At 43.6% G+C, this 13,611-nt stretch overlaps 1 protein-coding gene across 5 annotated transcripts in view; it reads left to right on the top strand.

The window, feature by feature from the left end:
- Nucleotides 1–5,602: 5,602 nt before the first annotated feature.
- The window catches only part of CACNB2 (calcium voltage-gated channel auxiliary subunit beta 2), a 257,848-nt gene continuing 249,839 nt past the window's right edge, over nucleotides 5,603–13,611 (top strand). For 2 of the 5 annotated variants that reach the window (XM_064444736.1, XM_064444737.1), the window contains exon 1: nucleotides 5,617–5,920. In XM_064444736.1, the coding sequence (XP_064300806.1) occupies nucleotides 5,822–5,920 (99 nt within the window). In that variant the 5' untranslated portion in view covers nucleotides 5,617–5,821. Of the gene's footprint in view, nucleotides 5,921–13,611 lie in introns of all 5 variants that reach the window. The other 3 variants (XM_064444746.1, XM_064444738.1, XM_064444739.1) reach the window with 3 other exon arrangements.

Genomic DNA, 13,611 nt, shown 5'->3' on the forward strand with positions numbered 1-13,611 from the left:
TTCAGTATCATTTTTCGTATGAAGCTTGAAGGCTGCTAAGGCTTTATTGAAAATTGCTTTCTCACAAAATGAGAACTTCAATTTTGGAAAAGATTGGGGGCAGTTGAGTAAAAGAGACTTAGCAGTAAGGGAGAAAAAGGAGGAACAAACAAAAGCTTGAGACTTGTCTTCCCTCACCCTCCTTTTGCTGCATAAATTCAAAGTACTTACCAAAAATTACTTTTCAGAAGCCAAACCGACATTATTCTGCAGTAATGTTTTAAAAACTGACCGTGGCTGCAGTTTGATATTTATAGCTAAGCTGCTCTAAGGGCTGGTGTGCTGCCAGGAAGGAATTCCTGCAACCCTGCTCTAAGCTACGTATTCCTGTTGTCCGCCCCTTCCCCTTTCACCCTGGCAGTTGTACTTACCGGACTTCATGGTAAGATGGCTCATGGAGATAAAGCAGCAGAGAATTAACCCTATGGAAAGGTAATTGTTTTTCTGCTACATTTTGCTTTTAATTCTTGAATGGAGTCCCTCGTGCTCAGAGAAGCACAAGTGGTGTGCGATGGAGGATCAGGTTAGCGCAGCCAAGGCGAGGAGGGAGGGAAATGACTTCTGGCAAATACTTGCTGTTAAAATCGACTTGATGGTAACATGGAGCTGTGCCATCAGCGATCTGCGCTTCAGATCTGTGCATGTATAAATTGGCACAGAATCTGTAAACTCTTAGGCGTATTAACTCTGCCAACAACCTTGGTAATGACGAGTTAACTGTCAACCACGTTGATGGTTTTGCAATCCTCACACAGATTAGAGGTTGTCATTGTCTTTTCTTACACCATTTATTGTGAATGAAGTTTTTCTTTGGTGCCACAAATAAGTGACTGTTGGGTGAAAGAAAAAAATGTCTTCTCTGAAGCAGAAAAGCCCAAGCTGAGCACAGAGCTTAATGAAGGGTAGAGGAAAGGCCAACCTGAAGGAGCTGAGGAGAGCTCGGATGCCATCCTTAGACACAGGCCGCACGGTCTACTAAAAGCTGTCTCTCATGTCAGTAACTCACATGGGCTGAGCATATTTGTGGGTGAGAGTGCTGTAAAGCCTTTTTGTGCTCTTGTGATTCAAGTATTTAATAATAAGGCAATAACGCTATAAATAGGAACGCCATAGTTGGTAAGGACTGGGGATACAAAAGAGGATATGTGGTCTCGGTTATGACAGGAGGGCAAAGAAAAAAGAAAGAAAATATCAACTGAAACCAGCAACTTGTGCAGAAGTGCTTAATCAAACATGAGCTTTGTTTACAAGCCATCGACAACAAAATCGCCTCTCGCAAAGTGAACAGCTTGCGAGCAGGAGCGTGCCTTTTTTGGTCACGTTTTGCAAAGGGATGAAAATATGTGCTTAGTAGGTGTTGTGGCTTTTGCAAGTATTGCAAGCCTTCCTGCCTATTAGGAGCATTTTTGCCAGTGTTTGTATCTTGCTCGTATCTTCCATCATGTAGAAACTTTGCTCCTTCCAATCCTGTCCTCCCCCAAATATATCGTAACAATATCAGTCAAGGTTTTTCTGCATGGCACCTACATTCTACGGAATAAAGCATAATCATGAGCTGGAAGAACGGATCAGTTCATTAAATCCAGCCAGGCAGTGTTGTGCTCTGATACAGACTGATAATAGATTCATAAGTGAGCCTGTCTGGAGTGGTTTTGTTCAGACTTGTCGTGTGAAAGATAAAGTACAATAATAAGAGGAATCTCTTTAGTTTGCACTTGTGACAGCCAGCTCCCAGTTTATCCCTGGAGAAGAAGATGAACTATGTCTGTTCCAGGATATTAAATCCAGGTAACCAAGTGAATTCTTGTTTTCACAATATTGAATTTCTAGCTACCATGTATTTTAAGCAGAAGGTAGCACAGAGTAATAGATGGCCAGCGCTTCTTTTTAACTGATATTCCTAAAGAAATTTGCTGTACCCGAGCTTTAAACATATGCTCAATTAGAAGCATTTTAGTAGTTTCATAAGAGTCATTGTAAGCTCACCAGCCTATATTTACGTGAGTTTTTAATGATTTCTCTTGAGCCTAGGTTATTACCTTCTAGCTGCATTTACACAAATATCAAGCAACCATCCCAGGCCTATTTCTGCACGTTCAGGTGACGGTTATAGACTAAATCAATCCTGTACTCACTGACATGTGTGCAAAGGTTAGGGCATGGTGCTGACACCACATTCTGATATTGGTGGTAAAGGACAATTCAACATGCAAAGTAATACAGTGCTCCATGCTCTAAAAGAATATCTAATCTCTCATACAATATAAAAAGCTATTTTTTTGGCAGCCAAATCAGGTTATATTCCTTGTCAGCCTAAGGTTTTGAGGTTGTTTGTTTTAAACAAACAAACAAACAAACCAAACAGCTTATCTTTTCTTCTGGTCTTCTAACATTTGCAAGTTTAGAAAAATCCAAATAAGCATGCACAACACCTCTCCATTGCAGATAAAAACGTAAAAAATTGCAGCAGAGTGGTTTTCTGCTGAGAAGTGGTTAGGCACAGCAGGTTGTTTTCCCCTTGAGAAAGAACAAGCAATTTGGAATCTCTGCATATTGTTTTTACACATTGACCCTTATCCTGGGCAGATGTGGCCAAAAACAGCATTCAGAGGGATGACTGCACGCTTATGTGTTCAGCTGAAGGATTTTCACTGCACATTTCAAGGTTAGAGAACTCAGTTCAACTGTCAAACAAAAGGAGTGAAACAGAGAAAGATACTTATTTTTCTAGGCTAATCTTCTAGCCACTCACTACGTCAAGGAAATGAATGAAAATTGCTACTAAAGAACAGCTAGGTAGAATATTTTTTCTCAGGAAGAAAAATGAAATAAACTTTCTAGAAATTTGGAGGTGATTTGCGTGTGTGTGTGAAGTTGTTGTGGGTATTTTTTAGGGAAAACTGTACAACACAACTATTTATATTTAACTGGGTTTTTTTAAAGTCAGTGAGTTCCCTTTTGTTTATTCGTGCCTTAAAAAATTTGTTCCTGAGTCCCTGCTTTCTACAGCCCTTTTACATGTGTATATAAACAAGCAAAATCATTACCTTTATCTTTTTATGACGGGAAGAAAAGATGACAAAGTAATCATAAAAGATATAAGACTTAGCAAACAAAAAATGACCTTCGTTTGATATATTCAAGCTGTAATTTATGAGGGAGTAGAAATACCCTTTCAACACAGATACACAATTTATGGTTTTAGAAACTGTAATGCTTCCAAAATGGTCTCTACTACACTTAAAGAAGAATGGTATACTCGAAAAAAAAAATATTATGTTATTTATATACTCTTTACAAAGTGAAAAATTCAGGGGGCAATAGGAAGGACCACTGTTACATGATTAAATAACTTCCGCTGCCTTCTCTGCATGAGACAGAACAGGCGATCTCTGACGGATGCCTGAAAATTTACCAAGTAAATTGTATCAGGGTGCATCAAGTGCCTTTTACAGAGAATAATTTGAAACAGAAGGATAAATGATTCCAAAGCTATAAAGTTGTTAGAAGACAAAGCCTATGTCTTTTGATAACAACACCCCACTTCGCAATCATTAACAGGAATAGTGTGTTTAGGTTATTTTAAAAATCTTTATGATCATTTTATCAATTATGAATTGCATCACATATAGTATATAAAAATTATATTAAATATAATTAAAGAATTAATCCTTCCTTAACTATTATGATGGTCACAAAAAGTAATTCCATGAAAACAATGTAATTTGGAAGTGACAAAGAAGTAACTGCTTCAAGGCCTATATTAGATGGTGAAGTATGCATTCTTCCCAACAAATGTGTAAAGAGAAAATATCTTTCTGGTTATAGCCAGTAAGAGAATACGTGAAAGCAGTCTGGGCTCCAGCACCTTTATAGGTTCAAGATTATTCAGCATCTCTATTGAACAGTTTGAATGAAGGGTAAGCACATAAATGACTTTTTTTTTCACTTACAATTAAGGTTCTGTTTTGCCGTAGACAACAATTTAGATAAAATTCTGCAAATTATTTTTGAGAAATACTATAATAGGTTTTCAAAATGAAATGTGAAACTTCTTAGACAAGTGAAAGTTCTCAAGCTCCTTCAAACCTTGGAGCACTTCAACTTGCAGGGAAAGCCAATTCCTTCACAAAAACCAGGTAATTCCTGCAGGATATTTTTGCTATTCATATCAGAAAATCCGTAAGGGTAAGCTAATTCAGAGAGGAAATTTATTAACCATTATTTTAAAAATGAGATAAATCAACCACACAACTGGAAGAAACCTTGAAAGTACTTCTTGAAGCTGAACTGGCTTTTGTGCTGTTTTTTGTTCTCTGGCTTCTCTTCCTGCACGTGGCTATTATAATGCTCTTAGTAATGGTTGTGTTTTTAATTATATGACGTTAGGCCTCTCAGAGCTTCTGTACTGCTTTTTCACCGCTTACAACCAACTGATAAGAGGTTTCACAAACAATCACACCAGGTTCGCTCTCGTGCTGCTTGGAGCGCAGCTAGGTCCAATCCAAAGATGATGGCAAGAGGTAACAAGCTGTCCTCTACAAAATCTTTGACTACAAGTAGCAGTCCATTATGTGCTTATGTGGTCAGAGGGTTTAGTCTCTTTTGGGACAGTCTAAAAGTTGGGTTTCGTTTCTGAGAAATGAACAATAGATCATCTCAGGATGGAAGGTGATTTTGCGGGGTCAGGTTTTGAACAGGTCTTTCAAAAGCCTCCTGTGGGGTACCTGGTAACACGCTTCAAACTGTGCTGCAATAGGTTAGATAAAATTAGGCAGCGGGCTTCATCTCACCTGCGGGCTGGGAAGTATTCATCCCTCGTTGATACGTGCTCCCAGGTAGTACAGGAAGAAACCGTACCGACAAGACAGACCTAGGGAACTTTCTCTTTGGAAAGCGCAGGTTTGGTCACAAACCCAGCCATACCCCACGACTCGGGCTTCCATGCGGGTTGCGACACGCGTTGCCGTGCGGCAGGGCTGAGGGAGGGGTGCGCCCTGCCCCCAGCTCTCGCCCGTACCTGGCCGGGCGGGGGGCGCTGGCCTCCGGGGCGGGGGGCGCTGGCCTCCGGGGCGGGGGGCGCTGGCAGCGGCGCGCCTCTCCCACGGCGCCCACCCGCGCCGCGCCCGCGAACCGGCGCCCCACCAGCCACGGAGTTCCCTGAAGAGCGGGAAGCATCGTTTGCAAGTGACTTACGGGCGGCTGACGGGAACGACCCCTCCCGCCCTCGGCCACCGCCACGGCCAGGGCCGCGCCGGGGCTGACCCACCCCAGCGCACACCCACCGGCCGGCCCACCCTCCCGCGGCCCGGCCGAGCGGCGGGACAAGGCCCGGCCTGACCCCGACCCGCACACCCAGCCCCCCCAGCCCCCGCAAACTTTCTTGCCCCCCCCCCCGCCCCCCCGCGGCGCGGCGGCGCAGCCCGGCGCCCCCGCCCGCCCCGCGGCGCCCGGCGGGGAGGCAGGCGCCGCCCCGCGCTCCCCGCCGCTCGGTAGCTGCCGGGAGGGCGATGCTCGTTGTCACTTTCCCTCTTCCCCACGCACCGCCCCCTGCCCTCCCACCGCGGTGCCCCGTCCCCCGGCGCCGCGCTGCGCCCCGCGCTCCCCGCCGGCAGCAGGCAGGGCCGCGCCGCACCGCCCCGCACCGCCGCCCCCTCCCCGGCATGGCCGGGCGCTGAGGGGCGCCCCGCCGCCCCGCCTAGGCTCGGCGCGGCTCGGCGCGGCTCGGCGCGGCTCTGCCCCGCCGAGGGGCGCGGTGCCCGGCCGCCCGCTCTCCTCGCCAATGGTCCAGAGCGACATGTCCAAATCGCCTCCCAGCCCGGCGCAGGAGGTGCAGATGGAGCTGCTGGACAACCCCCTGCCCGCCGCGGCGGCAGCGCAGGTACCGCGGGGGCGGCGGGGCTCGGCCGGCGGCCCGGGGCCGCGGCGGGGAGCGGGGTGCCGGGCGGCGGGGCCGGCCGGGCGCGGAGGGCTTCGCCCCGCGGCTCGGAGAGGGCGGAGGGGGGGAGCGACCGGGCTGCCGGAGCTCCGTGTCCGTCAACTCCGGCTCCCCGCTGTCAGAAAAGTTTGACGGCTCTCCCAAAACGCCTGAAACCCCTGTCCTCCCCCTCGCCGCGGTCCCCGAACGCCGCTTGATTAACACGCACACTGGGATGCCCTGTGGCATAGGAGCTTCCTAAGTCAAAAGAACCTTGCGGACCTCCAGAGGTCCCTTCCAACCCCTACCATTCTGCGTGATTCAGTTATCTGGAGGGTGGATATACAAGAATACGTTGCTATTAAGGTGCTTTTCCGTGCGTGTATTACTCACAGGTTACGGCTATTTTCCCCTGCTCCAGTAACCGGTTGTATCTGTACCTGGTGCTTACCACGCACTGCTGAAACCTTCCTCATCTGTTACACCCGCTGGTTGTGGAGTCCGTGCTGATGGGGGAAGGCGATTCACGCTGGTTCTTGAGCAGGATTTTTGGGGAGGCTGAAGGTGTTGAGCACGCTGCAGATTTAAGCTGCTCGATTACCGTGCAGAAGGTGGCTGTACAGTCATCTCTGAAATTTTAACAACTCGATCCATGTGCAGTCATCTCTGAAATTTTAACAACTTGTTCAGGTGGATGGATGAAGAGAGGCAGGCAGGGTATGGATGTTTGTACACTTGGTAAAGATTTTATGTTTTGAAAGGTGGTTCCTGTTTAATATATTAATGTTGCATAATATCTTCGAGTTTGCAGTAGTTGGCTACAAAGACTTACAGAGCTATTTTTAAACCCAGTTAAAGGGTGGTAAAAACTGATTGCATGCGTTTTAAATTACAAACATGCTTGTTCTTGTTAGGACAGAGGTTTTTTTTCCTTTTGGGGGTGGCAGTTTTTATTTCTGCTGCCAAAGGTATCTCTGATGCTTTATTTTCTTTGGGAAGGTGGTCCAGTTTCAGCACAGAAGTGCTTGACTGCCAGAGGAAAATGCTGTCAGTCTGTCCAAAGACTCGCTAATTGATCTTTACTTATGGGGACCAAATGACAGAAGAACAAAATCCGGGCACTGAAACAGAGACTAGGTTAAGCTAAGAAAGTGTCTCTCTGAATGTGAATTTGACTGCAGCCTCCAAGTGCAGAACAGACATTTCAGTAGGCCCATATGCTTTGCCAGCTTCTCCAGAAGCAGTGGCAAGGGAACTAATTTCTGACCTACAAATCCCCCCCTTTTTATATCTCTTCAGCCCTAAGCACAGAATCGGCAACTGTCAAATCATATGGTGTCTCTTTGCTGTGGACAAATGTCAAATACTGATCATAAAATTGATTTTCACCCCTCCTTTTAACTAGGCATAAAGAACCTCAGTTTAGAGAGGAAGGATAGGTTGTCAACACCCGCCTTATTTATGTTTCAGGTAAAGTACTTATGTTCTGGTTTATAGAATTGGTTTCTGAACACTCACAGCCCAAAAGATCCACTTTTAAAGATAGTAATAATGCAGCTTTTTAGTTCAGGGAATATTTTTCAGTTTTCAGAACCAAAACCGTTTGCCAAAAGGAGAATCATCTCTTCTCCTTATATACATATTCTAGTTGAACATAGACCTTTGGTGTAGAGGAAATAAGATCGTGGAAGCAAAAGAGCCCTTTGTCTGAATAATAATGTTAGTTAATTCCTTAGCACGCACTGCACTGAGAGACAACTATTCTGATTTGAATTTTTGCTCCATTAACACGATTTCAAAAAAAAAAATCAATATTGTAAGATCTTGCTGCTTTAGTACATACTCACGGTGAGAAGGAAAGGCTTAATGAGAACATGTGAATCATCAAGTAGATTGCCTACAGGTACTTCAGTTATGCCCACCGCTATCTTTTTCACTAAGGTACTTGAGTATCAGTCCTAGAAACATTTCATGCCAAGTAATGCGTCAGGAAAAAAAAACCCCAACATTCGAGCTTATGGAGTGATATCACTCCTAAAAGTACTCTCTCTGAAGTGCTACTTCTGGGAATTATGATTTAGTGAAATATAGTTGAAGAGCTTTTGTAGGGTTGTAGCAAGCTTCAACATTTCTCTTATCCAAGAATTTTACTTTTGCAAAGCTGAGAATTTCTTTTAAGCTGGCTGTACATCATGGTCGATACCTTGGATTGTGCCTGTCCATCGATTTTGGCCAAACTTTTCACCACTTGGCAGAGGAGTGTATGTAGTTAACACTCTGGAAGCAATTACACTTAAAAAGTAGTTAAGTGTGTTAAATATTCCTAGGCAGCCTCTAGTTATTTTCATAATGCATTTTCCTAACAAGATCCGCAACCAAAATAAAATCCCTTTCGGTGTTGATCGTGACAGTTATACTGAACTCTCCCTGGGAAGTTCTTTGCAATGGGGACAAGGTACTGGTGCGTTTTTCTGTATTACCTAAAATTCTGTGGCTTTTATGTCCGTATTACTGTAAAAAAATAGTTCTAGGTACTTACTGTGATCCTAGTCCTGATCGGGTTTTGGTACAGTTTCAGATGTCTAGTTTTATCCAGATGAGTGCCCATGCTAACAGTCACACTGTGGAGTTATTCACAAGGTCCAGGTATATGTCAATGCAAAGTGGTACTTTGGGTGGGGCCCTTTTGTAATAAAATCAGCACCTGATTTTCTGAAATTGTAAAACAAGCAAACTCTGTTCAAATGCATCAGTGTTTGGTCATCAGTACCTGTTTTTTAAAAAATCAACTCCAGTCCTCTTTTTATTTCTTTATTTCAAGAACCCCATCATTCTAGGAAGTTGAATTAGTGGAATATTCAATTTAATAATTTTAATTAACTCAGATGCTATGCTGATTTGTTTATAATGTATTATAGCATACCATATTAATGCCTTTCATGGTAACTCCTGGCCTCTCTTCTTCTCTTTTCCCTTCCTCCCATGTAATTTTTTTCTGATCCTACTTCAAAGTCCCTCAGTCCCCAGAAGTCATTAGATTCAATTTCTATTGCTATTTTCTCATCATAAAGCTTCCTGTGTTGTGTCATAAGAACAGTCATAGCAAATCAGATCAGTAAATTATATGAGATGTTTCAAAGAAAATATAATGAAACCTTGTATCAAGCAACTACAGACTACCTTGTGGAGGGAGAAGGTGTCTTACACTGGATGAATTCTTCCCTGTTCCCCATTATTATTTTCCTCCTGTTCTTTGTCGTGTCTTCTTATGCATCATCTGTCAGTGTAGGTCCTAACAACCTGACACATTTTAAAAGGAAAACAGTTCTCTTCTTGATTGTTTTCTTCAGCTCTTTCACTTGCATTTAGATTTACTCTGTGCCCTGATACTGTTACATGCTTCCAAGTCTAAAGCCTTCATCATCTAGGGAGGGCTTGGCTCCAGCTGGTTGGGTTGCATTGCTGAGGGTAAACTGCAGGCATGGCGTTAGGGACAGGCTTGTTCAGTTTTCCTTCTGTATTGGCTGCGATTGAGGTTAACGTGAATTTTAGAGTAATGTGCATGTGGTGACTTCAGAATATCAGCTTAGTTATTTGGCCCTAATGCTGTCTCTTGTCCTTCCTGGATCTTCAGCTATCTTTGCAGTTGCATAGCACCATCCCCTCGCTGCCTGTCTTGTGGTAACGAGGAATGGAAAGAATAGCCAGAGATTTACTCTCAGCAGATTAATCACACTGCCCTCTGCTGCTCTGTTTCAGCTGAGCTGATTTATCACAATACATACCGTGTTTACCTATTCTAATAAACATTTTGCAACAGCGTATTTCCCAGTACTGACTTGCAAGAATACTTTGTAAGCAATAAACAAAAAAAATTTATATGCCTTTGCTTACTTAAATAATAACAATAACCATTCATTGTAGCGGCATGGAAGGTTTTACTCTCTGCTGGCAGCATCCCTAGAAGCCAGATCCAATGTGGCAGCAGCTCAATGGAGTATATACAAATGAAGAAGAGATAAAATCAAACTCCATTCATTGGACTTTCTCATGGTCCTCAGCAAGAGGTAATATTTTCACTCCTGATGTGGTAACCGCCTTTCAGTGTTTCACTCCTTACTGACAAAAATTAATTTTAATAGTCCTTTGCTAAAGGACTGTTACTTTTCTGGTGGTTCTTCTCTGCTCTTTGGGTTTATTTTTCATTGTCCTGAACCCTATCAGTAATAGGTGATCTTGCATGCTCATCTCTTCCAGAGACATTTATTTGCCACTTGGGTGTTACACATCATCAGCATTATAATCATCAGGTTTATAATCATTGTATTTAACATTTTCCTAGAGTGTAAAATCCCTCTGAAACAATTTAGCAGTTTCAGTCATAACTTATTTGAGTATCTGGTAACCATCTTCTAGGGACAACCTCTGTTTTTGTCTTGTTTTGTCTCTAGGTTTAGAATTACAAACTGTTACGGATGAAAAGTTCCTGTACTCTTCCAAGGCTGGCTTCTCTGGACTCTCAGTTACTTTTCTTCTGCTTCTTTTACTCAGTTCTTTTCTGTGCTGGGATAGAGGAGACTCAAAAAACACAAAGGAACCAAAATCAGCCTTTCTGCCCTCCAAGGGCTTGCTGTGGTCTGTGTCGGCAGAGCAGCAGACCCTTACCAGACGGAAGCTTCCCCATATATGGCTGTTGTTCCCTGCAAATATCTTTCTGTCATAGAGTCAGATCTCTTTTTCTGTTTGTTTGTGTAAGAGAAATCAACGTAGAGCAGGTGGGGAGGAGCAGGCACGTGGCCTACAACTGTAGTTGTCAATCTTAAAAGGCTGCAGGAGGCACAGTGGGGTTTGGGCATGAGCTTCAACACCTACTGCTGTTGTGTGCTCCTGTTTCACTGAGTTAAGAGCAGGCATTTTATCACTGGTGTTATGGGGGAGATGTCCAGCAGATTTGCACCAAGGTGGGTTCCCAAGCCGCTGGAGAGGAGGAGAGCGGGCCAAGCCTCCTACTTCTTGTCTGGCGGGTGGAAACTACCAGGTGACCTGGTCTGAGGCCAGGGCGAAGTCACTGGGGTATGGCTTAGAAGTGTAGGGACTGGTGAGAATTGGGCTATTTCTGGCTGCAGTACTGGCAAGGCTTTGTCACAGGCCAGCAGAAGAGAACATCAAAGATTTAAGCCTGTTACAGATTTCTGAGCAGAAATGGGCTTTATTTTTTTGGTGGGAAAAATGGAGCATCTGTCAAATACTTATTTTTGGATTATGTATGCAAGTTTGGATAAATAAATTATTTGTGGGTTGGGTTTTGTTGTTTGGATGGATCTTTTTGGTGTAGGTGGAAGATTTTCCAAAACAACTGTGGAACGGACTTAGCAGACTCATCATCGTAGCTTGTGTGAACTCGATCACTGCATGTGGAGATCCTCACTTTGACAGGATTCTGAAGGGAAGTCTTGTCTTTTCTGAATTGCATCCCAATAGCAAATGGTGTTTGTTTGAAGAAATCTGGGTTTTGAGACCTAACCTTGGGATTCTTCTCTGCTATGGGTAGAGACATGAGTCTGTGCTTCTTGGGCAACTTCTTCACTGAAGCTATGTCACAGGGCTGCACTGGTGTTAATCATATAGGGTGACCTGGAATCCTGGCCCGGAGACCGAGAGGATATATTGCTATATCAATATTGGCCCATCGCCCCACTCCCATTGTCGAATGGAGCTGTGAAGTGCTGGGAAGCTCGTCACCAAGGTCTACGTACATCTTCCAGCCCCTTGGCTGTACTGTCAGATGGCTGTCCACCCCTCAGTTATGAGATTAATGTGGTTTGTGCTGCAGAGATCAGAAATATTGATGTCTCTTTCTGTAGCTGACCCTTTATATCTAAAGACACACAGTTTGTGTTGTTTGAGTGCGGGTGTTGGGGTTTACAGTTATGTAGCTTTTGCTGGAGGCATCCACTGGTAGCTGGAGGGTATCGTTTTTGAGTTGTGGCAAGCCTGGATATTGACCATTGAGGGCTGAGAAGATCTGACCTACAGGAAGGTTCTGTTGCCTTGTTGTAAGGAGTTGATTAAAGTGTCAATTACTTGTTTTTCCAAGAGGTGGATGGAGCTGGATGTGTATGTTCTGCACTGCCTTGGCATGCCTGGGACAAGGGCATTTTAAAATATCTTTTAAAGCTTTTATATGGGAAGGAAAAATGCTTATGCACTCTCTCATTTCTGATGCTTCTAGCAATTCTCTAATCCTTCAGGGGGTCACTAATTTCCTTTACCTTTATGTATTCTTTTGATCCTTGTGATTGGTCATTTGTTCATCTGGGATGGTGAAGTCTCATTCCATCTCCGAAGTTTTATCTTCTGGTTTTGTTCTCTCCAGTTCCTTTTTTGCATTATTATTTCTGTTTCGAGACCTGACTCCACATCAGTGACTCTGCTGCCTAAATCTTCTGCACCTTTCCTTTATTCTTTGAATGAGACTAGTAGGATAGTTTTCACAGGTTTACATTTGCCACTACCCATGCTCTCAGTCTCAATGAGGGGTGCTGTCTTACTCATTATAATTAGTAAAGGTTCAGACTCAACCCTATGTCTACTGCTTTTCTCTGCTTTGATGTAAAATACCATTGGAGCGGTTACTGGTGAACGGCTTTTTAAGACTTTTACTGAAGATCTGTTCCCTGGTTGTAGATAGTTGGTAATTTTAAATGTTTTATATTCCCTCTTCCAGATGATAGTATTTTGCCTACAGGGAAAAACCATGCCTTCTGCTTGTCGTGTTTTAGAGGATTAAATCTTATGGGTGCATGCTTTTCATGTGTTGAGGCAGAACCTCATTAAAATTAAAGGGTTTTACTGAGCAACATTGATCTCATCTGTTTGCAATAATGAGTAATTGTATACGAAACTGTTAATTATCAGGAAACTGCTATGCAGGCCTCTAATGTTTCATATGATTCCCATATTTTGTTTGATTAGATGGGCTGAATAAAGGTTGCACAATGTACTTTCACGGCAGAGTTGGAAAGCAAGAGTCTGTCTTTGCTTTATTAAGACTTTGTTGATGAAATGTTTTTTACGAGATTACTTTGGAAGGGCTTGCTTTGGGTTTTTTTAAGGATTCACATTGTCTGCCAGGTATTTTAAGAAGCTGCAGAACATGTGTGTGTTATATTTCTCATCTCTGGCAACTCTGGCAATTTTAAAAGAGCTTCACGCTTCTGACTAAGAAACCAATCTACAGTTTTGATCTTGTAAACACTTACACAAATAAAGTTATGGATAAAGGTAAGATGTTCTGCTGAATCCGGTGAGAATGTTCCTGTCAGCAAACGTTTTATATAAAAACAGGCTTGTTTGCAGTGCTGGAGGCGGTTGTATTAGAATTAGCTGGGGCAAATCATGGAATGCCATAGGCAGCCAGTTACGCTGGGTTTTGAGGTTGTTGCCACTAGGCATCGTATATACTGGGGTGCAGAGACTTTTGGTCTCCTGTGGTTGTTCTGTTAGGTAGAGCTGCTGGATAGGTTGAGAAAGACTGCCCCATGTTGCTGCTTTTACTGGCCGATGTCCGCACGTTATGATTCAGCCCTTTATTTTTAGCTACCTAATTGCAGCCAACTGCTGCACAGAACACAGATAAGGCATCTAATTTTAAT

Source organism: Phalacrocorax carbo, chromosome 2, assembly GCF_963921805.1.
Source record: "Phalacrocorax carbo chromosome 2, bPhaCar2.1, whole genome shotgun sequence".
NCBI classification, from domain to species: Eukaryota; Metazoa; Chordata; class Aves; order Suliformes; family Phalacrocoracidae; genus Phalacrocorax; species Phalacrocorax carbo.